We start from the raw sequence: 24,048 nt of genomic DNA on the forward strand, positions 1-24,048 counted from the left end.
GAGTGGCAACCCAAATTTAGAATTTCCTCCTGTTTAATACCCAGGGTTGATTCGCTTTCTGATTAAGGAGGAAGAAGTGCTGAGGGAAAAGAAAAAAAAAAATAAAAGCGGAAGCAGGGGGTTGTGAGTGACTTTCCAAATCTCAGCTGGTGCCAGGGACAGGCTCTTGGGTTGGTCCTACAGTGACATCTCCTTGAACAACCCCCCCTGACCTGCTGCAAACCCCTTGATCCCAATGGATTTTATCCTAGGTGGGCAGCTCTCCTCAGCTGCAGAAAACCACAGCTCAGGGAGTCAATTTGTGCCTTGAAATATGGTTTGTTTTTTAACTTCCCCTCTCTCAGATCCGAGTGCTGAGCCACCGATCTGCTGAGTAAACTGCCAGGATATGCCAGAAAAGGTTTTCCAGCAGAGCTAGGTCACTCTAGTTTTACTGGCAAAGCCTCTTAGGCATAAATGAAGATTATTCTGGTGAAAGCTTATGCTGGTACACTTTATTCCAGTACAAATGATCTATCCTGGGAAAAAAAGCGCCTCTGCACGTTGGAATTAGTCTGCTCTGGGACATTTTGTGGTCTAGAAATGTTAAAATCCCAGCCCTTGGTGGTAGTGCTGGATCAGCAGAAGCTGCTTCAGCTGCTGCAGACATGCCCTGGCCAGGCAGCACACTTGGAGTGACACTGGGTGACAAAATGCCACAGGGAAGGGTGGCGAGGGCTGGTGGCATTCCGGGTGTTCCTCGAGGGTCTGAGCTGCCCATCTGGGGTGCAGCCAGCCATGGATGTTGGCTGGTCCAAGCTGGAGCTTTGTGCTGAGTGCCAAGGGGATGGAAGACAGCAGTGGAGCTGCCCAGGGGTGGTGGTACCAATATTTTATGAAGATTTTTTTTTCCTTATTGAAAATTATCAATAATGTTCTTGTTCTAATTATTATTGTTATGATTATGATAATGCCAGAAGAGTTCTGTCTGAGGGAAGGGTGATGCAGCAGTTGAGATGCTACCCTGGATTTTGGAACTGCCAGGATCTGTTCCCAGCTTTGGCATCAGTTTTTGTCTGGTTTTGGGGCTGCTGCTGCTGCTGCAAACCTCTGTGAGGTGGGAATCCACCCCAAAGAGATCTTGGAAAGACAGGGATCTGCTGAGGGAAAGGGATGAGCACCAGAAACACAAAACTCAGGCTCCTGTGCTGTCTAGGGGATGATTCCTGGTGTGAGAACACTCCCAGGGCTCCTTGCAGCCATCCCCTGCACATGGATCATGTGGCCCTGCCCTAAATGTCATATTCCTTGGGAAAAAAATTCCCATCCAAACTCCGTGGCTTGTAGTTTGGAGGAAGAAAAAGAGCTTCCCTGCAAATTCTGCAGCTGCTGACGAGCTCTGGTTTCTGATCTCCCGACTGCCATGGGGCATCTTCGGGGAGAGACAGAGGTCCTTGTGCTGAAACAAAGGACACACACAGAAAATAGCTGCAGTTGAGGGGTGTGACAGAGGGGAAATGCTTTCAGAACTTTTTTTTTTTTCCTATTTTTTTTCTTTAATTTAGAAACAGGCACGGAGTTTATTTTGGTCAAGAGATAGTCACACACAGCAGCTTTAAATGGCAGAAGTGCTCGAGGAGAAGGAACAGTCTCACAATGCTTGAGCTGAAAATGCCTTTGGGGAAATGCCTCCTCTGTTTGCTGCAGTCCAAGTGGTGCTCATCAGTTTGGGAATTTATTTGTGTCTGTTAAGGATATTTCCTCAATCTATCTTTTTTCTTTTTAAAATCTATCTTTTTTTGTAGCATTCTTTTTGCAGTCAAGGTCCTTTAGGACACTTGTGATGGGGAAGAGGGCAGACTCCTCATATCCCACTCCTGATGCCCATCTCTCCACCTCAAGTTCTATTTTCCCCAAACTCCAATTTTCTCCAGCCAGCATCTGGGCTGAGCTGCCTCAAGTGGACTGTTGATTTTACTAAGTTTAAAAAACCATATTTGCTTGCTGGATGTAAATGTTTGCCATTGCTGCCGCTCTCCCGGCGGGGTTTTGGAGCTGGGAGTGTTTGGATGAGGAGTGCAAACCTCCCAGTATCCAAGAACTTGGAACTTTTGAGTTGTGATGCTCTGCAGAAGTCCTGGTCTGGTTCACATTTCCCAGTGTGTGGCCTTTTGGGTGTAAACACCCCCAAATGTGGCCGTGCCTCCCCACAGCTCCATTCCACGCACCATTATCCCTCTCCTCTCCTCCCCTTTCTGTTTTTGCCTCCCAGTTCCTTGCTGAGTGCTGGGAATCACACGAATGTGGGAGCAGGGTGTGTGAGGGGAGCTGATGTAGTGACGTGGACATGCAGGGAGCTCCTGAGGTGCCCAGGGGTTGGGATTTTGGGAGAGGGGCTGGCCCCACACGTGCTTGGCGTGGGCCAGTTGCCAGTGACCCTCCTGTGACCTCTCTGCCTGAAATATTCCCGACCTTTCCAAAGGAAGGACTGTGCTCTGCTGCCTTCCCTTTGCACAGGTCAAGGGCCTGTTTGCCCTGCATCTGCTGCATCCTTGGAAGGATCCTCCAAAATTTCCCTCCATCACCCCCTGGCTGTTTGTGGGGGTTTGCTGCTGGATGGCTCCGGGGGCTCTGCAGGACCCTGCTGCTCTCCCAGCCCTTTCAAAACCCCAAATCCAGAGAGCTGGGAAGTGCTGTGCTAAACCCTGCCCTGGAATCCTCCAGGAATTTCCTGGGGTTGCTGTAGTGCCTCCTTGGCATCACTCAGCCGCGGGTGACGTGGTGGCCGGCACTTGGCTTGTGTCAACATCCTGTGAGAGCCTGGCCAGGCCAGCCCCAGGGACAGGGCTGCTCCTCTGCCACGGCCCAGGGGTGCCTTTGGGGTCACAGATGGGGTTCTGGGGGTCCTGGGACAGTGATGGGATTCTGGGGGCAGCAGGGGGATTCTGGAGGCAGTGATGGGATTCTGGGGGCAGTGATGGGGTTCTGGGGGCAGTGATGGGATTCTGGGGGCAGCAGGGGGATTGTGAGGACAGCAGTTGTGTGCTGGAGACAGAATTGGGATTCTGGATGTACCAGCGGGGTTCTGGGGGCAGTGATGGGGTTCTGGGGGAAGCAGTGGGATTCTGGAGACAGTAATGGGACTCTGGATGCTGCAGCGGGACTCTGGATGCAGTGATGGGGTTCTGGAGGCAGCAGTGGGGTTCTGGAGGCATAAATGGGACTCTGGATGTGGTGATGGGATTCAGGAGTCAGCAAAGGGATTCTGGAGGTAGCAGTAGTACTCTGGATGCAGCAGTGGGATTCTGGGTGCAGCAGTGGGATGCTGGGTGCAGCAGTGGGATGCTGGGGGCAGCGATGGGATTCTCAAGGCAGCATAGGGTTCTGGTTGCATAAATGAGACTGGATGCAGTGATGGGGTTCTGGGTGCAGTAATGGGGTTCTGGAGGCAGCATTGGGATTTTGGGGCCAGTGATGGGCTTCTGGAAGCAGCAGGGGGATGCTGGTTCCACATCTTTGCGAGAGCAGCATCTGCTGAACCTTCTCTTCCTCCTGCTGGGGCTTCCCCACCAGGATCTGGGATCTCCAGGGAAGTGAGGCTGGGCTGCTGTGGGTTCGGTGTTTCCCACTGGGTGACATTCATGTGCTAATTGCTCCAAAATCCCGGGGACACAGCTGATCCTGATGGATGCAGGAGGCTGAAGACAGATTTAATTCACTTTGGGGTCTGCAGCCACAGGCAGACACACCATGAACACCCCAGTGGCCGTGCTGTGTGTCCCTGTCCCTGGTGTGAGCTGGGGGGTCCGGGTGGGTTTTGGGGGGAGCCCTGCCCGTGCTGCCCCCCTCCTTCCCCGCCGCCTTCCGCCCGCCCCTCCCTGGGGGCCGGAGCCAGCCCCTTCCTCGCTGGGGATTGTTTTGCAAGCAGCGTGACAGGATGAGGAGGAAATGTGCCAGGAATGGCTCCATGTCTCCTCTTGGGAGAACTGGAGTCTATTTATAAGCCCCACTTCCCGCCCCCCTGCTCTGCTCCCCCGGGACAGGCAGACACAGCCTGTCCTGCTGCCTGCAGAGCTGCTCCTGCTTCCCCTCCCTTCCAGAATCACAGACATTCAGGTTGGAAAAGACCTCCAAAATCCTCAAATCCAACCTCTGAACACGCAGCATTCCCCGTGGATGGAAATGTGTGTGATGCACAGACTGAGCCACCTCCTCAGCACGTGGGTGCTGCTCTCACTGCTCCCCACGCACGGCCTGGCCCGGTGATAAATCCAAATTATCCTGTAGCAGGAGGGAATCAGCTGGAGCAGCCGTGCTGAGCCCCTGGCAGAGCTTAGAGCTGTGCCAGGGAGGTGGAGGAGGGCACTGATGCTTGGCTTGAGGTGGAAATGCCCTTAACAAGGTGGAAATGCTCTCAGCATTGATACCTGCATGGATTCGCCAGAAGAAGGTGGTTTGGAAAGATGGAGCTGCACTGGGAATTTTGTGGGAGAAACAGTGGGCTGCAACTCAGGGCCGTGTCCCACACGGATGACTCAACCCCTTTCCTCTCCTCCTTCTCTTGCAGATTTCTCCAACCAGGTGAATTCCACATCCCTGAACTCCCCCACGAGCCGGGGGCCCATGGCCACCCCGTCCCTGCACCCGTCCATCGGGCCGGGCATCGGCTCCTCGCTGGGCTCCCCAGGCCAGCTGCACTCGCCCATCAGCACCCTGAGCTCGCCCATCAATGGCATGGGCCCCCCCTTCTCCGTCATCAGCTCCCCCATGGGCCCGCACTCGATGTCTGTCCCCTCCACGCCCAGCCTGGGATTCGGCACCAGCAGCCCGCAGGTAAGGGGACGCTGCTGAGGGGTCACTGCTGCCTGTCTGGGCAAGGAGGAGCCACCTCTGGGGGTTTCCTCGTGCAGACAGGCACCAAGAGGAGGCAAAAAGCAGAAGGACGAGGAGGAAACTAAGCTGGAGGTGTCCTGCTCCTCTGGGGAGCTGCTCTGGGTGGGTTGTGAGGGACCAGCACAGCTGGAACACAGCTGGCCATCAGCTGTTGTCCCCAGGATTGGGGTGGAAGGGGAGTAGTGACCACACCTGGGTCACCTGGGAGCTGGTGTAGCTGTGGCAGGAGCCAGAGCCACCCTAGGACTGTCTGGGATTCTTCTCCTTCCTGGGAAGCAGCACATCCCCTCCAGGGCCTGCTCATGTTCCCCACAGAATTGTTTTGATTGGAGAAACCCTCTAAGATCATCCAAATCCACCACAAACCCACGTCCCCAAGTGCCACACCCACACACCTTTAACACTTCTAGGGATGGTGATCGCACCACTTCCCTGACAACCCTTTCAATGAAGAAATGACCCCAAACAGCCAATCTCAACCTCTGCTGGCACAACTCGAGGCCGTTTCCCCTTATCCTGTCACTTGTACAAACCCAGGGCTCCTCTGGCTGCTGCCCCTTTCTCCTCACAGGGCGAGGAGTGGCCTTCGGTGGCTAAAGATTATGTAAAAACCCCTCCAAGCAGGGTGAGATAAGCTGTTTTTAAAAATAGCCAGATTGGGGTGCTGGCCAGCCCCTGCCACCTGTTGCTGGCTGCTCGCACGGGATATGTTTAGTAAAAGGGCAGATTAAGGAATTGGCCACCACCTGCCACTGGCTGCAGGTTTATTTATTCCAGGCCCTCTCTGGGACTCAAGCACCTGCCAGCACCTTTATTTTTAAATATTGGCCTGATTTACTCCCAGGAATAACAGAGCTTTTTACTACGTGGGGCTGTTTTACTACATGACTGCTATCTCCAGCAGCTTCTCCAGGGTCCAGCATCCCGGTGCTGGTCAGAAAGGAATAAGATTTGCCTCTGGATGAGCTTCTCCCATGCAGGATTCAGCCTGTGACCCCCTCAGAGGTGCAGGGACCTGCTTCCCACTGAGGGACAGCAGCAGGGTGGACATGTCCCTCCCACCCCAGGGCCAGGGGAAGAGGAACTGAAACCGTGCCTGGGAACGGGCAGCCAGAGCAAAATCAGCAGCCCCAGCGCCAAAATGGTGGGGAAGGAATGGGAAGGGGGATGTGAGGCAACCCTGGAGGGAGCCACAAGCCGGGTAGACGGCGGGGAAGGGGCGATTGTAAGGTGCAGCTTGGGAGCGGCCAGCGGGGAACCGAAACGAGCAGAGCTCCAGGGCAGAAGGGGAAGTGAGAGTGTGGTGGGATGGTGCTGGGAGCGAGCTGGCTCCAGCCCTGGTGGCTCCAACTCTGCTGGCTCCAGCCTTAATGGCTCCAGCCCAGGTGGCTCCAACCCTGGTGGCTCCAGCCCTTCATGGCTCCAGTCCTTGTGGCTCCAGTCCTTGTAGCTCGAGCTCAGGTGGCTCCAACCCTGGTGGCTTCAGCCCTTCATGGCTCCAGCCCTGATAGCTCCAGTCCTTGTGGCTCCAGCTCCTGGTGGTTCCAACCCTGATGGCTCCAGCCTTGGTGGCTCCAGCCCTGGTGGCCCCAGCCCTTCATGGCTCCAGCCCTGATAGCTCCAGTCCTTGTGGCTCCAGCTCTTGGTGGCTCCAGCCCTCGGAGCACCCGTCCTTTGTTCAGGGACTTGTCTGAAGTGTTTTTCCTCAAGGTGACACTTGGGAGGCCCTCAGCCTAATGGCTCCTGCCATCTGTTCCCTGTCTGGCCACATTAGGTCCCTGTCCCTGTCCCTGCAGCGGGCAGAGGCGCCTACCTGGGCCGGCAGAGTGCAGGGGGAGGAGGAGGAGGGGGGGACAGCGAGGCTGAAGCTCGGTGGGCAGCGCAGCCCCCCTGGCCCAGCCAGCACAGCACAGCACAGGGGTAATGAGGCGTGTGGCCCCCGTCGCCGGGCAGGGCTGGCACTGATGGAAGGTGGTTTGCATCAGATGGCAGATGCCACTTGCCATCAGGCCACGCCTCGTCGCCTCTGGAGAGGCAGCAGAGCAGAAGGGCACGCGGTGTACGAGGTCCCCGGGGTGGGGAAGGAGCTGCCAGGCTCCCAAAAAACAGGGGGCTCAGCCCACCCCATCTGGTTCTGCAGAGGGGAGGACCCTGCAGCCCTTGGATGCTCCCAGCGCCCTCCCTCCAGCACTGGGAGTTTGGCAGGACCTTGCAGGGTTTGCAAACACAGCCCCAAAATCAGGGGCAGGGGATGCTGGTGCTGAGCTAGCCCAGGAGTGAGGGCCAGACTGGGGGGGCTAGACCCTGCAGCTCTGGGATTTAACACACTGCTTCAACCCTCTTACCTAAAAATGACGGGAAAACAGGGAAAAGAGTGCAGGATTTTCAGCAGGAGCTGCGAGGGGAGGACTTCCCATGCCTCTGCAGGGCTGTGTGGAGCAGCCCCAGGCATTGCTGGCAGCAGCTCGGGATGCCCGGGGGCCAGTGGGGAGAGATCAGACAGTGGGATTAGATCGTCTGCCTTTGCACAATGCTCTTTGTAAGGGTGCCTGGGGGACCGGGGAAAGGCTGGGGTGTTTTTTGGGATGGCAGGAGGAGGAATAAAGCTCTGCTTGCCAGGAGAGCCAGGATTCAGATGTGTGATGAGCTGGAGAGGGAGGGGAAGGAGCCGAGAGGTGCTGGTGTCACTGGGGGAGCAGGGCCCTGGTTCCTCCCCTGTCTGGGCTCGTTGCTGAGCTGGAGCCGTGCTGTCCCAGAGCAGAAGTGCTGTGCCAAGGCCAGGGGCTGCTGTCCCAGAGCAGAAGTGCTGTGCCAAGGCCAGGGGCTGCTGTCCCCTCCTCTGTCCTGCACGTGCTCCCGGGGCAGGCGCCAGGGCGGTGTGGGAACCCCGGGGTGGCTCTGCTGAGGTTTGGAGCCAGTGCTGGCTGGAGAGGGAGGGGAAGGAGCCGAGAGGTGCTGGTGTCACTGGGGGAGCAGGGCCCTGGTTCCTCCCCTGTCTGGGCTCGTTGCTGAGCTGGAGCCGTGCTGTCCCAGAGCAGAAGTGCTGTGCCAAGGCCAGGGGCTGCTGTCCCAGAGCAGAAGTGCTGTGCCAAGGCCAGGGGCTGCTGTCCCCTCCTCTGTCCTGCACGTGCTCCCGGGGCAGGCGCCAGGGCGGTGTGGGAACCCCGGGGTGGCTCTGCTGAGGTTTGGAGCCAGTGCTGGGAGAGGAACTGATGACTTTTCCCCTCCCCAGCCCCGGGCTGACTCAGCTCTGAGCAGCTGATTTTCCAGGCTGAGAAGGTTGGTGGGACCCCCACCCTCCTGACTGGGGCTTGCTCTGCCCATCATCCCCCCAGCATTTTTGGGGGGATGCTCGGGTGGGCTCTGTGAGCTGCTGGGGCTGAGGGAGATGGTGGGGAATGGTTTTATCTTCATCAGGCAGCCGTGGCCTCTGGGCTCGCTCCCACAGCCAGGGATGCAGGGATCACCACCAGCTGCACCTGGGAGCTGGCTTCACTTCCCAGAAAGGGCTCTGGGAGGAATTCCTGGGGCAGGTCACCCTGACCTGGCCACCCCTGCTGCCAGGGGAGCACAGAGATCATGTGGGACTCAAAAAGAGGTGCTCCTGCCTGGGACCTGCTCCTCCCTCCCCTGTGTGCTCTGTCAAACAGCAGCTAAAGCCAGGAGTGCATCCCTGGGTGGCACCAATCCTTTGATTCATCAGCTGGCACAGGCAGGGCGGCAGAGGGAGGCACATCCATCCCATTTCTCCAGGGTGGGTTTACCTGGCTCTGTTGTGTGGCTGCCAGCTGTCTGCCTGCCAAATATTCCCCACCATCCTGGAGACTTGAAAGCCAGAGGAGCGGCTGCGCTGCTCTAATTGACAGATCACAAGCCCTGGGACTTCCCTGAATTAATTTGTGACAAGTGCAGTTGCTGGGGATCTCTGTTAGAGCAGAGAAAAGCACAAACTGAAGCACAGGCCTGTGAATCCATGCTGGGTTTAGAGGGTGGCTGGGGTGGTGGCTCTGGGACAGTCTCTGGCAGGCTGATTCCCTTGGGGACACCCCAGTGATCCCAGCCAGCTCTGCTGACCAAGAGCTGACCAAGTCCAGGTCCCCCATCACCCCCTGGACAGCGTGAGCTTGTTCCCTTACTGAGATGGGTCAGTCCCACAGCTCTGTGCCTCAGTTTCTCTTTGCACACAGGGGTGTAACAGCCCAGTGGGGATTCAGCCCGGGAACCCTTCACTCCACAGCAGTGCCATGGTGCCAGTTCCACCCAATTCTCTGCTTGCTGGGGCCCAAGGAAAGGAAGGAGAGACATTTGGGAGTTGCAGGGACATGTCCCACCCACTCCAGCTCTGGAATCCAGGCCCTGTTGCAGCTGGGATGTGTTTATTTGCCACGGAGCTTTCCTTTGGAGAGATAATGCTGGAGGGATATCTATAAATTGCAGAGCTAAACAAGAGTGTCCTGGCCTTCATCATCCATGGAAAGTCTCTCTCCCAGCCAGCAGCTCTCCCACGAGCCACCCCTGCAGATCTTCTTGCCTGTGTCCCGTGCTGGTGTGAAGCTGGGGTGGCTGCTGAGCCCTGGCTGTGGGGGCAGTGCAGGAGGAACTTGCTTCCCAGTTAAATAATGGAAAAACATCCTCCTTGGATGGGCAGGGTCAGCCCTGGGTGCTTGGGGAGCTGGCCATGTCCTGCCCCTCGTGTCACCCTGCTGCCAGCTCAGAGCCAGCGCAGCTCCTGTGCCAGCCCAGATGAGTGCTGTGCCTTTGTGTGCCCAAATCCTCTTGGTTCAGCAGTGCTGCTCCCCACTGGAAGCGTGTCCCCTGCTTGTCCTGTCCTGTGTGTGGCACAGCCCCATGTCCCCCTGTCCCCAGTCCCAACTGAGCCCTCTGCTTGTCCCTCCACAGCTCAACTCGCCCATGAACTCCGTCACCAGCACAGAAGACATCAAGCCACCCCTGGGGCTCAATGGAGTCCTCAAAGTGCCAGCACATCCCTCAGGAACGATGGCCTCCTTCACCAAGCACATATGTGCCATCTGTGGGGACAGATCTTCGGGTGAGGCTGGCACCTGCCCTGGCAGGGCTCAGGGCAGTGGGCTGGGGTGTGGCAGAGAGCTGGCGTTGGCTCCTGGGGAGTGCCAGCACGGGGAGTGCCAGCAGGAGCTCTCCTTTGGGACAGGACCTGCCTGTGCCTCACAGCAGGGGATGAAGAGCAGAGCCAGGAGACCCCAGGTCCCTGTTCAGCAGTGGGGTCCCATCCTCACCCTGCTGGCAAACAAGGCATCAGGGGGTGTCCTCCCTCTGCCCATCCTTCGATCCACACCGGTGCTGTCACACGGGCCACATGAAAAGACGCTCTTGACGTGGAGATTCTCCACTCCTGTGAGATAAAGATGGGCTCATTCCCTTTGTTCTCCTGCTCTTCTAAAAGCTCCCTGCTCCAGGAGATCTCTGGTTGCCTGCTTTGTGAGCCCTTGGGGACCCCTCCTGCGATCCAGGCTGGAAGTGGAGGGTGGGAACACAGTGGAGGGTGGGAACACAGATGTGTGTCTGCTGTGGGGGGTTCAGAAAGCTCACAGGGGTACAGGGGGACACCGTGTCCACTGCTGCACTGGCCCACCCCTGCTGTATGGCCCAGCAATGGCCCTTCCCTGGATGGAAGGCAGGATGTGACCCATGGGTGGCATCCTGATTCTGTGGAAGCCAAGAACCCTCTGCTCCCCCCAAAACTCAGCTGAGGGAGACCCTGGGAAGATCTGCAGGCAAAGAAAGGATCTGGGGCCGCCTTTAAACCTGAATTTTATCCCTCCCCCAGGTAAACATTACGGGGTTTACAGCTGTGAGGGCTGCAAAGGCTTCTTCAAGCGCACGGTGCGGAAGGACCTGACCTACACGTGCCGGGACAACAAGGACTGCCTGATCGACAAGCGCCAGCGCAACCGCTGCCAGTACTGCCGCTACCAGAAGTGTCTGGCCATGGGCATGAAGAGAGAAGGTAAGGCCAGGCCTGGCCAGGGGGCTGCAGGGAGCTTGGAGGGCACCCAGAGGTGGTGTCGGCCTTGCCGAGGGGTGTCGTCGCTCCGCTGACAAAAATCTCGCCTGTGGTTTGGTTTTGCGCCTCAGCCAGAGCATCTGGTGGCCTCCAGAGTCTCTGTTTGTAGTGTCACTCACTGTGGAGCAGCACTCAGTGCCAGAGCAGTGTGTAGGTGATGGGTAGGGACGTTTTCCACTCCAGCCTGGCCTTGAACATTTCCGGGGATGAGCTTCTCTGGGCATTCCTGTGCCAGCGCCTCAGCATCTAATCCAGTGCTGTCAACCTGGCCTTGGACATTTCCGGGGATGAGCTTCTCTGGGCATCCTGTGCCAGAGCCTCAGCACCTAATCCTGCATTTTTTTTCTCATTGGGAAGAAGAAAGCAGTTTGGTCTCTTTAAGATAACTCTTCCTTAGTGGAATTTAAATTTAGGATCTAAACTTCGCCAGCAGTGCCTCTTTTAAATGATCTTTTTAAATGCTGACTGCATCTGTTCTAATCTAGCTGGCAGAACAGGCTTTTAGCAGACATGACGTGAGAGTGACCCCAGTTCTGTGCTGCTTTCTCCCCTTACATCTTCAGAGCCACACTTGCCTCCCTGACAGGCTGATAAAGGCAGCCCTGCTCTGGCCCTGGCCCACAGCTCCAGCCTGGGAGCCTTTGAAGAGCACTTAGGCCTGTCTGGAGCCTTGGATAAACGGGGCAGTGCTGGAGCTGCTCTGAGTGTTGGGCAAACCCTGCCACGCTCAGTTTATGGGGTTACCCCAGGACCAAAATCACCAAGTGTCACAGCTGTCTGTGCTGGAGGTGTGGGGGGATTGCCAGGGCACGCAGGGGACCTCCTTGGCCCTGCTGAGTTAACCCTTGGGTGCTCAGAACAAACGTTCCTGCCCCAGCAGACCATGGAATGGAGAGATTGAGGCGTTCAGGGCAGTGCAGGAGTGGGGGTGGCATTGCCCTTGGTGCAGAGCACTGGGCAATACTGGATCCCACAGGAGATGTGCAGCAGGATGGGGAAAATCTGAACCAAAACCTGAGCCATGGGAGTCTCAGATGACCAAAAAGAAGCCAAGAATTCTCCTGTGTGTTCAACGAGAGAAATACAGAGCATCCCCTTCCCCTGGTACTGCATCCAGAGCCTTCCACTGACCCAGCTACCTTTCAGCCCCCCAGAACAAGGTGTGCAGGGCTGGGAAAGGCAGCAGGAATGCTGGAACTCTGCCACCCTGTGAGCAGGTACCTGCTGCCTGCCTGCCCTTGGTGGTGATTGCATGGGCAGCGCCGCTAAAAATTACAGGTCCATTAATTAATTTCTAAATGGTGGTGGAAGTCCCCAGGGAGCACGTACAGTGTGAGGACTCTATTAATTCATCTTGATTAACATTATCACAATGAATAGCAAATGAATTCATAATGATCAGACAATTATTTAAAAGTGTGACAGATGGGATCTTGGTAACTCCAGGAGCGCGCTCAGGCAGTGCTGATGGATCTGGATGGGGAAGGGCAGGAACTGGTGATTTGACAGCAATCATTAGAAGATTTAGGCATAATCCACATGTAGGGAAAGCTGGAATAACTCCCCTGTCTCTTGTTATAAACCTAAAAATTCAGTGTCTCACAGAAATGTCTCAGTTGTCCTAAAGCTGAAAGTCAGAAGTTGGATCTTGCTGAGCTCTGGAGTTTCACATGTGATATCCACCAGATTTGTCAAATAAAGGTCTCTTCCCATTGCACCCATCCCAGCTGACTGGAATTGTCCTTACATCTCTCCTGCTCCCACTTCTATTTTGAGGAAGAGTTTTGGGCTAAATCCTGCATTGCCTAAGTACTCACAATGTAGCTGGCTTTTTATCCTCTAGCATAAACCCTTGTATCTTTTAAGTAACAGAGCCTGGGTTATGAGCCTCATTTCCCTAAAAAACATCTTGTTCTGGAGACCTAATTTATAGCTGTGTAAAGGCACAGCAGATTCCTGCTGGGAAGTGTCTCTCCTGTTGCCCAGAGGTGCTGGGATTTAGTGCAAGAACAGTAAAAGCCTCTAAAATCAGTGCTGGGCTGAGTGTGAGGCAGGCCTGGGCTGGGGAGTGATGCTGGGAGGAGGAGTGAGAGCCAAGGTTGTACTCCATTTAAAGAGGGTGAAAGGAAAAGGGTTATTGGGTGAGAATTTGGATTAGAGAAGGAAAATCAACCTGCTGGAGGTTTGATCCCAGCAGCTGAGAGTCTCAGGTGAACATACTGAGAGCACACCCTGTGCCCATCCGAAACAGCAGCATACCCAGGGTGGCCCTGCTGGGGGACAGGGATCCTTCAGGGCTACAAATCTTGGCTTAAAGAGGGGAAAGCCTGCAGGAGCAGAGGATTCCTCCTGCTGTGTGCATCCCTTCTGGCTGTTCCCTGCTAGGAACACGTCAGAGAGATCCCAACATTCGCAGTGAATGAGCCCCATGCTCTCTGAGATACTGCAGCCATAATAAATAACCAACTGGGAACATTTTTTTCCCCTATGAATTTCTGCCAGCTGTGTAAGGCTTTGGTTTTTTGTACTCTTGTCTCCCACTAAATACCGGATAGTCAACAAAATTAAGATTACCATCAGGGATCTTGACTAATGCAGGGATTATTATTGTGGGGGTGGCTGTTTGCATCCAGGAGCTGAACTCTCCCTGCTCAATCTGTTCCTCATCAGGGTCTGAGGTGTCTGTGCATCAGCAGCCTTGGCTTTGAGAGGGAAAAATTGGGAATTGCCTCGGAATCGGGGAGGCAGAGCTCTTGTGAAGAGTAAACACCGGGGAGGGGGGCTTGGAACGGGAGGTCCTGTGTGGCAGGGGGTGACAGCAGAGGTGACAGAGAGGTGACAGAGAGGTGACAGGGTCGGCGGGGGCGTGGTGAGCTGGGGCTGTCCCGGGTGAGGAGTGCTGGCAGCGCTCGGGATCGCACAGGGAGCAGGAAATACCAGCGAGGAGCCTTTCCCATGCTCCCGTGGCCGCTCACAGGGAGCAGCGTTGGGAACCGGCTCCCAGAGCCTTGCCCCGGACGTGAGGGGCTCCTGGGGAGAGCCAGGCTGGGCTGCAGGACCCGCTGGGCTCCCGCGTGCCAGCTGCAGCCTGGTGCCAGGTGCCAGGCGGGTGAAGCGGCTCTTGGTGCATCTCAGAGCCCATCTGGAGAGCAGAGAGCTCTTCCCCTGCAGCACCTGCAGCTCAGGCTGCGTGGCTGAGAACAAAGTTGTTCCTAAATCCAGGTGCAGGTGCAGCTGCTGTGCTGAGTTCCAGAGCTGGGCTCGGAGCATCCAGGACATCTGTCCAGCTGCACGCCTGCTCTCTGACTTCAGGGCTTCGTTAGACTTCACAGACTGAGTTAATTCTCTCTCTTCCTGTGTTTGTGGGTTGGTTTTTCCCCCCTCTCACTTGCCAAGCTGAGGGGTTCAGCCTGGGAAAGGTTGGACTTGCAGCATCTCCCCAGCCTGGAGACCTTCCCATGTTTCCAGGGAGCTGCTCAGTCACTTAGCCCAGAGGGACTGAAGATTCCCACATGGACTTGTGCCTGATCCCCTGCCATGGCTGTGCATCCACCTGCAGTTTGGGCCATCCCAGCTCCTGGACCATCCCTCAGCAGCACGAGGAATCTGGGGACAAAGAGCAGGAATTCAGGTTTCCAGCCCACTGTCCAAGTGAATGTGAAAGCAGGCAAGTGGCCACAGCCTAGTGAAGGGGCAAAGTTCAAGAGCACAGTTATTTTTAGGAGTAATTTTGGAATGGAAAATGTCTTCCAGCTTAATGAGCTTGTTTCTTATATCCTTTTAAAGTGCTGCTCTTTAAACCAGCTGGTTAAATGAGGCTGGGTTTGGGGTTTTTTGTTTTTAAGGATGCTCTTAGGTTGAAAAAACGAGTTTGGCTTATGGTTTTCTCTCCTTTTGTTGCTGTTTGTTTATGCTTCAGTGTCCAGAGAGTGAAGTGAGCTAGAGATTTTTTGCTGTTGTTTTCCAGAGCTGTTCCTCTTGTGAACTAACTGCATGCAAAGGTTTCAATCCACTTTTTAGCACTCTGAAGTTACACTTTTTAATTATCACGGTGGTATTTTGCATCCCTTAAAAAAATTACAGTGTTCAGTTGAAAATGTTGGAGGAAAAAAACCCCATTTATTTCATGTGTCGCAGCTTTTGAGGTTGTTTACAGTAGCAGAAAGCTGCACCTCTGAAAAAGAAAAAAAAAAAAGGTGACACACGAAAGCAAAGCAGAAGAAACACTGTCTGAATTTGTTTTCTCAGCTGTCTTGGCATTTTGGATATAAACAGGTACCTGGGGCATAAATGCTTCAAGATGCTGATGATACACAGCAGAGATGTGGCTTCATGAAAGGCAGCAGAGCCCAATAAATTCCAGTGTGAGAGAAACGAAAATGCCCAATAACCCCACCCAGCACCTCATAAATAACCTGCAGGATGGGGGAAAACTAAAACTGAGCAGGTTTGGGGCTCTCTGGGCTGAGCTTTGGTGCCTTCCCCCTGTGCTCTCAGTTCACAGAGAGGTGTTTCCCTGAGAAAATCCCATTTTTGGGGCAGGGAATTATTCTTTCCCCATGGAAAGAACAACCCCCACCCTGTTGCTCCCGGAGGGGTGGATTTCCATCCCAAAAAGCTCTGTATTGACACTGGGTGAGTGTCACTGGAGCTGCTGTAGCCTCCAGGTCTCTCCCAGCAAATAAACAAAGCCGTGCTGCTCCTGCCCTCTCAGAAACACCATTGCCCTGTGGAAAATCCTCTCCCTGCCTCCAGTGACATTCCTTTGGTGCAGAAGTGCAGTGCCCAGGAGCGTGGCCACCCACAGGGGTTGGTTTGGGCACCAGAACTTCATTGGGTGGCACTTTGCAATGGACTCAAAGCTGCTGTTTTAGCCATCAGATGCTGCCCCATGAGCAAAGCCAAGGTGTCCAAGGAGGATGGATCTGGTATTTTGGCACATCAGCTCTCGGGCTTGGATAGCTGAGGCTCATCTGCAGTCCGCAGGATGAGACATTTTGGATTTTAAAGACACCAGTGGTCACCAAGGAGTGGCTCGGACACACGGGGCTCCATGTCTTGCTGTACCATGACCTGGGGAAGTGCAGATGGGCTGGAGAAGCTCAGGATGAAACATGACAGCAACTGGCCTGAGGCAAGTACAGACCAAATCAGGCAGAATAACAGGAGAGGCTCTTCATCAGGTGCCATGGAAAACACAGGCTTCTGTCCTTGGCTGGGCTCAGACATAGCTGGAGGAGGTGGGGCTGCCTCTCCGAGCTCTCTGACTGCATCTTTTTTTCTCCTCAAGTGGATTGCAAGGTTGAAATGATTCCCTTATGTTTAGAAAACCAGCCTGGGAAAGCTCTCAGCCATCCGAGGCTCCTTGAAGAGAAATAAAAGCTTTGGCACAGCCATCAGCAGGGGGGAGAGGGCTGGGGAGCTCAGCTCTGGAGACACGGCGTGGCCACGAGGGGCTTTTCTGGGATGCAGCAAGCCCCAAATTCCTGCCTCAGCTCCTGCGTTTGAGGTGGATAGACCCACTCTGTTCATCCAAAGCTCTGCCACCCTCAGGACCAGGAAAAGCAGCGTTGTTGGGAAGCTGAGAAGAAAAAGGTTATTCCTGTTTTGGTGTCACCAGACAAGCTGCCATGCAGGTCCACCTTGCTGTTTCTCTTCTTAAAAACATAAATAAAAACCAAATCCACAAAGTAGCGCAGTTCCCAGACCAGATCCATTTGAAAAATGTGTTTTTGTCATCTCCACTGTGGTTTGTTTGACTAATCCCCAGCAGAGTGGGGATGGACTCCAGGGATGAGGTCCTAGGTCTGCATGGTGAGAGGTCTGCTCACTGCTGGAGATTTTCCCAGATTTCCTGGGTAAAAAACTACTTGTCCTTCTTTTTTTACCTCTCTTCTGTGTGTAGTTTTTTTCCTACATCTCAAGCAACACAGACCCCATTTTTTCCTGGCATGGTGGTGTGTCCCTCAGCACCTCTCCTAAGAAGGAGCAACAGCTTATCACGTCCTCAGGAACTCCAGGGAAAGGCTGGTGGCAGAAAATCTGGACATTTTCCACTGGGCTTGTGCCTGTGGATGGATGGATGGATGGATGGATGGATGATGGATGGATGAACGGGGGTGATGGCCAAGTGATTCCACACTTGTCCTGCTGTCCTGCCTGGGCTCGGCAGCAGGGTGTGGCAGAGCAGATGACGCTCCCTGCTGAGGGCTGGGTTTATCTTTGGCTGCTGGGTGTGCCTGTGCCATCTGCTGTGCCCGGGGTGTCACTGCTGCAGTGCGGGCTGTGCGTGGGGCTGAGCTGGGATGAGTCAGCTGTCCCCTGACCAGCTCTGCAGGAGCTGCAGCACCAATTTTCTGGTGCAGCAGCTCCGAGCTCGGATCAATAGAAAGAACTCCTTACATGTCTGATCTCTGCCCGTCTGTCTCTGAATTGTTTGTATCAGTTGAGTTCAGCCTGATCTCAGTCGAGGTGCCCTGTAAGATCCTCTCCCACAGCCCCTGAATTTTGTCTGACTCTTCAGCCCAGGAATGTGGCACTGATGAGGCTGAGATCTGCAGACTGAAGGCTTTACGCAGCCCCTGTCTGCCCAGCCCTCTGCAATGTTTTGCCACAAATCCCATGTCCAGCACGAGGATGTGTTTTTGGGGTTAACACCACGCTGGAGCGACCCCAGTGATCCCAACTTTGCACCTTCATCCTTGAGAGCTGCTGCAAATCTCCATCAGCACTTTGGCATTTAAGTCTTTTTACAAGATCCCATTTGTGGAGGGTTTGCCTTTCTCTCAGGCTTTCGTGTTATTTAGTAGGTGTTTCATCTCCTCTAATGTGCCCAGAGGAATCTTTGTGCATCTGTGCTGCCGAAGGAGGCTTGGCATTAAGCAAAAACTTCCCTCTTTCTGATGCTTGGAGAAGCAGGAGTGGGGTTGGAGGGGAGAAATTAAAGCAGGGTTTTATGATGGCTTGAAAAAGAAGAAGAATTTTCTTGAAGAAGAAGAAGAATCCAGATGGACAAAAGCCACGACACAAATCTGAGTTTACCTGGCTCTGGCAGCCCAGCAGAAAACATTGGTGGGCCTGGGGAGCCTCTGCAGCCCAGAGAAGTTTGCAGAAAGGAACCTTTTGCCTTTTTGCATAACAGCTTTCACATGGCAGAGCCTGAGCTCTGTTGACATGCAGCAAACAGCAATGCTGAGGGAAGGAGGGAGAGCACTGGGAATCAGCCCCAGGAGCTGGGATAATGGCATCAACAGGCAGAGAGGGCTCCTTTAGCCTGTGTTTCAATTTTATATTTTATTTTATTTTATTTTATTTCATTTCATTTCATTTCATTTTATTTTATTTTTTTCCTGGAGTTTCATATTGCAGGGTTTGGTTTTGCACTTGGCCTAGAGCTGCTCTCACTAATGGTCTGAAAAGCCTCATTGTGTCACAGCCAGCTCTGGTTTCCCCCAAATAACACCTGTGCCCCTGCTGCTCTACCTGAACATCCCATAACCTGCTTTAGATGCAGCAGGGAGGGAATGCTGGGGTAATGTCAATAAATAGCAGGGTTTTGACGTTATTGGAGTGCCTCAGCAAAGAGCTGGGTGAGTTCAGAGAGTTGTGTCTCATGGCCAGAGATGCTTGGGCTGTTCTCAAGCAGAGTGGGCTCAAATGTGCTGTGGGAAACAGTGCTGTGTGGAAAAGTGTGGGATTTAGGGTCCCTGACAAGGTGATGGAGAAGGAGAGAGTTCCCACTGCAGCTGCACAAAGCTGCCTTCCAGGTGTAGGAAAAGCGTGTGCAGGTTTCCAAGGAGGTCATTAATAATAATAATAATAATAATGTTATTAGCATCTAGTAAGTGTTTCTCATCTCTGAGCTGCTCAGATATATTCAGCATGTGACAGGCTGCTGGCAAGATCATTCCCACCCCACAGGATTTGGGACAGGTCTCTCCTGTCTGTCTGGAGCCAAAGGCAGGATGGATGTTTGCATGGAGCTCCTGTCCCATGGGAGCTGGGCCAGGGAGCTGGAGAGGGGCAAGGCATGGCCTCCAGGGAGATTCAGCACTGCCAGCCTCAGAGGTGGCTGAATTTGGGATTTCTGCTTTAAACTGACCTGACTTTTCTTTAGGATTCCCTGATTCTATCCCTTCACGCACCCCCTTCCCTCTCCCACAATGACTCGAAGTGTGGCGTCCTTTGTGGTGCTTTCCATCATTTGTCTTTGACCTTTTTAATTCCAGGACCTGTCCCTCTGCAGAGAAAGGGCTTTCCCTGTCCAAGCAGGATCATCCCTGACATAGAGCTGATTTCCCAGGCTGGGGCTGCTCCCTGCCTTCCCCAAATCTCACATTTCCTGGGATATCCCGCTCTGGCCACACAGGGAGCAGACATCAGAGAGGGGGGTGATCCTGCAGGGGCTTTGGGGTTTCATGGTCACCTGCAGGGACTGGGGGTGACTCTGTGAGAAATGCTACTCACTTCCAAAAAATTTAAAAGGTTTATCAAAACCTTATCCAAAAATACAACAGAAGACTGAATAGATAAAATATTACAGCACTGAGAGCAGAGGATTTTTCCCACCATGTGCTCCTCCACACAATGGAGGTTTTGCATTTTAACCCTTTAGCTCCTCCAGAATTCTGTCCATTGACTCCTTCTTCACTGTCCAGTGGTGGAGATGACTTCCTTAAATCTTGATTGGAGGTCAGCTGCCATGGTAATGAGCCAACCCTCCCAAATGTCCCAAACCCAGGCCACCCCCCGATGACAGCACAAGGGGGTTAAAACATAACTATAAATCTGTAAAATTTCTCTTAACATATGTACATGATATTTGCCTTTTAATTGTGAGGGTCAGCCATCACATTGTGGAGATGACAGTCTGCTCAGAGAGAGAGAAAGCCAGACAAGCTTTCCCATGAATTGGTCTGGGAAGTTTTAGGGAGGCAGAGAGAAAGAATGGTGAACAATCTGCAGGTGGTGTTTGCAGCAAGTTGTTTTCCTCAGAAGGTGTTTACCGAAGGATGTCTTCTTAATTAAGCAATCACGTGAAATGTGTTGATTAAGTGACCAGTCTGGTCCTCCTGTATGGAACCAGGGTATAAAAGAAGGGGTTCCAATAAACTGGGGGTTTCTAACCTCTTTAGCCTTCTGCCGTGGAGTCTGTGTCACTTGTCCCTTCCTGACTCAGTGGTGACAACCACGTTACTCTGACAGAGCCAGAGGTCACAGTCTCCAGCTGCACCAAGGGAAATGCAGGTTGGATATCAGGAAAAAGTTTTTCACACAAAGAGTGATAAAGTTCTGGAATTGTGTGCCTGGGGAGGTGTTTTTTTTTTCCTCTCTACAACTTCCTGAAGGGAGGTTGTAGACAGGTGGGAATCAGTCTCTTCCACCAGGCAGCACTGACAGAACAAGAGGACACAGGCTCCAGCTATGTCAGGGAAGGTATAGGTTGGATATCGGGAAAACATTTTTCACCAAAAGAATAATAAAGCACTGGAATGCTCTTCCCAGGGAGGTGGTGGAATCACCATCTCTGGATGTGTTTAAAAAAAGGCTGGACATGGCACTTGGTGCTATTGGTCTGGTTGAGGTGTTAGGGCACGGGTTGGACTCGATGATCTTAGAGGTCTCTTCCAGCCTCATTATTCTGTGATTCTGTGGTGCAGTCACCATCCCTGGGTGTGTTTAACAAAGCCTGGATGTGGCACTGGCTGCCAGGGTTGACTTGAGGTGTCAGGGAACGGGTTGGACTCGATGATCTTGGAGGTCTCTCCCCACGCTGTGATTGTGTGATCACCCTCCTGTCACAGTCTGACACTGCCACTGTCCCTCTGTGTCCCTGCAGCCGTGCAGGAGGAGAGGCAGCGGGGCAAGGACCGCAACGAGAACGAGGTAGAGTCCACGAGCAGCGCCAACGAGGACATGCCCGTGGAGAAGATCCTGGAGGCCGAGCTCGCCGTGGAGCCAAAGACAGAGACCTACATCGAGGCAAACATGGGCCTGACCCCCAGCTCGGTGAGCACCTCTGCCCAGCCCCTCTTTGGGACATCAGAGTGACCATCAGGACAGCTGGGGCACAGAGGGGCTGTCCTCTGTGGAAAATAAAAGTGCAGTTCTTGGCTCTGCTGTAGGCTCTGTGAGCCAGCCCAGCCCCTGGGGGCCAGAGCCAGCAGCCACCAGCGTTTGGTGTCTTCTGTCCCACAGCCACAGGGAAGTGAGAGGTGCTGTAAGGAGTGATTAAAAGGCTCACAGAGAAGGTTTTATTGTAAATAACAGCTCTCAGTGCTGAAAGGCAGGAAGGCACTGAAGAGCTCAGAGTCCAATTGAGGCAATAAACCTGTGTGGCTGAAGTGCAGAGAGATAAGAGCTGGAGAATGAGGGTGTGACTCCTCAGGTGCAGAATTATGCAGCTGCTTGGCTCTGAGGAGAGAAAACCTGGAGAAATTTGCCTATGAGTTGGCTTTCAAGTTCTTTTCCCAGTTAGAAACCTGCATTATAACTGGGCCTGATTGGAGCATCTGGGCTGTACCAGGCTGTTGTGTGCCCAAGAGAGGGATGAGAGGGAAATGGGACAGGAGCAGCCTGGGCTGGTGGAAGGTGTCCCTGCCCATGGCAGGGGGTTGGGATGAGATGTCTTGAGGTCCCTTCTAACCCAAACCAGTCTGGGATTCTGTGGAGAGTGAGGGGAAGTGTTTTGGGTCCTTTCCTATGAGATTCCCTTATCAAAAGGGAAAAATCTCCCTGCAAAGCAGCAGCCTCCTAATGAGAGAGCCAAAGCCTCCTCTGAAATTGCATTTCTGGGATGGACCCTCTGCAGCCCAGGCCGTGTTAGGGACAGTCCCCACTCCTCCATAGCCCCTTTTCCTGTAAAAGCAGTGGGAATAGAGGAATTCCTCTGAAAAACAGCAACTGAGGCTGCAGTGGGGAGCATCTCCTGGTCCTTTGAGGGACTCAGAGGTTGCACTCTGCCAACATTTGGGCTGGCTGAGCCAAGAGAGCAGGCTCATGCACTGAAATACCCCTGTGCAGTTCCTGCTGGGTGGCTGTGAGGCTGAGCTGATGAAATGCAAGTGCAAGGACTCTGCAGTGTTTATTTGCAAAAAACAATACTTTTATCTCTCTCTTTATATGAGGCTTGGAGGGTTTGAGTCAGAAATCCCTTCCTCTGGCAGGGGGTTGGAAATAGAGCATCTTTAGTGTCCCTTCCAGCAGAATTCTGTGAGGGATCTGGGAGTCAGGACAACTGTAATTGGCTTTTTGGGATGCTCTTTTTGCAAAGACAGCTTTTCCTAGCATTCCTTAGGTAGCTCTTGGATATCCAAGGCTTTGTGGTATGGACAGAGCCAATCCCTCAGTGAAACTCCAGGATCAGGCACAGGATCAGGTACAAACCCTCACCTGCATTTAGGAGGAGGATCCATCCCCACGAGGCTGGTTTTTTTGGAGGAGTTAGTGAGGGGCTCAGAGAGGCTCTGACTGCCCACAGGATCAAAAATCCTTCAGGGGAGCTGGAGCCAGCCTGGTGCTGACTTGAAAACAAACCCCAGAGAGGGAGCTGAAATAAATGGCTTCGTCTGGCACCGAGTCTCCTCAAATTGAAAGCCGGTTCCTGCATAATTCAACAGGCATTACTGTGAACAAGGATGTGTGTTGCATCTAAATAGAAGCAGGAGGCTCGTTGAAATGCCCTATTATTGTCGAGCACGAGGTGACATTTGTAGCAGGTTCAGCAGATGGATGAGATCAGCAGCTCCTGGTGACGAGGCCACCACGGGATGAGGAGAGGGAAGACAGAGGAGCTGCTGCCTTTCCCCAGAGCCCAGGTGATGGAAAGGCAGACAAATCGAGGCCCTGATAAACACAGGGAGAACACTGAGCTGTTTGCTGTGTGCCTCGTGTGTTGGGTGCTTTGATTTGTGCCTCTGCAGTCGGGCTGGTGACCTGCAGGGACATTGCCAGGCTGGGATGGGGGTGGCAGGGTGATTTAGGGATTGGCACCCACACAGAATGGCTTAGAAGGGACCTTAAAATCATCTTAAAAGCACTTTCCACTATCCCAGGTTGCTCCAAGCTCTGTCTAGCCTGGCCTTGAGCTCTTCCAGGGATGGAGCAGCCACAGCTTCCCCAGGGCCTCCCCACCCTCCCAGGGAAGAATTTTTCCCCAATATCTGCTCTAACCCTGCTCTCTTGTAGTTCAAATCCATTCCCCCTTGTCCTGTCCCTCCAAGCTCTCGTGGCTGTGGCTGTCACCTTGTGCCATGTCCCTGTCCCAGGGGGTGGCTTTGCCTCTGCCCCATGCCTTGGCAATTTGGGCTCCTGCCCTGCGAGCACGGCCTGGGACAGGCTCCTGGCCAGAAGGCAAAGCCTGTACCTGAGAGCTGTCCTCCCCACTGGCTCTTAACTGGCCTTTGAACGTCTGGTTTCAAGTCCCCATTTTGGGGAAGATGCCTCCAATTGCAGTTTTCCAGGAGGATCAGCTGCAGTTTTCCAGGAGGATCAGCTGCAGTTTTCCAGGAGGATCAGGTGCCCTTTGGCTCTGTCACACCCCGGCACCGAGCCCTTGCTATTTATTTACTGCAGGAGGGGATTTGCTTTCCGTGCACAGGGAGGGTTTCCAGCACTGCCCTTCCCCTCCTGGAGCCAGGCAGGGCCCTCTGGACACTTTTAGCTGCTTCTCACGCTCCAGTGATCAGGTTCTGCGAGGAAGAGCCGTGGTGGTTCCAGGAATTGCCATCTGAGGTGGAACTGAAGCCGAGGATGAGGCTTTGGAGCACCAGGGCTTGGGGACAGCTTGTGCTGCCCACGGAGGGACAGCCAGGGCTGGGGCACCTGGAGCCCCTGCCCAGGAGCCAGCCCTGATAAAAGCTTTGGCAAAAACATCTGATTTACCTAAATTACCCCTTTTGTGGGGCTCTGCAGGCCCTTGTTGCTGCAAGGGTTGGGTTCTGCTGGAGCATAAGTCATGATCCCCATCCCACCCCACCTGGATGCCAGGATTCTCCACCTGGCTGAGCAAACTGGGATCAAACTTGAGGTCAGGGATGTTCAGGGCCTCTGGTGTCCCTTCTCCCCCTTCCTGCCTCTGAATATCCACATTCCCAGTGCTTCCAGTGGAACCCTGAACCCTGCAAAGCTCC

At 53.9% G+C, this 24,048-nt stretch overlaps 1 protein-coding gene across 3 annotated transcripts in view; it reads left to right on the plus strand.

Moving 5' to 3' along the window:
* The window catches only part of RXRA (retinoid X receptor alpha), a 101,657-nt gene that overhangs the window by 61,457 nt on the left and 16,152 nt on the right, over positions 1-24,048 (plus strand). For 2 of the 3 annotated variants that reach the window (XM_041484049.1, XM_041484050.1), the window contains exons 2-5: positions 4,547-4,812; positions 9,772-9,922; positions 10,682-10,861; positions 20,757-20,926. In XM_041484049.1, the coding sequence (XP_041339983.1) occupies positions 4,547-4,812; positions 9,772-9,922; positions 10,682-10,861; positions 20,757-20,926 (767 nt within the window). Of the gene's footprint in view, positions 1-4,034; positions 4,096-4,546; positions 4,813-9,771; positions 9,923-10,681; positions 10,862-20,756; positions 20,927-24,048 lie in introns of those variants that run through there. The other variant, XM_041484051.1, reaches the window with a different exon arrangement.

Source organism: Pyrgilauda ruficollis, unplaced genomic scaffold (assembly GCF_017590135.1).
Source record: "Pyrgilauda ruficollis isolate IOZ18807 unplaced genomic scaffold, ASM1759013v1 scaffold62, whole genome shotgun sequence".
NCBI classification, from domain to species: domain Eukaryota; kingdom Metazoa; phylum Chordata; class Aves; order Passeriformes; family Passeridae; genus Pyrgilauda; species Pyrgilauda ruficollis.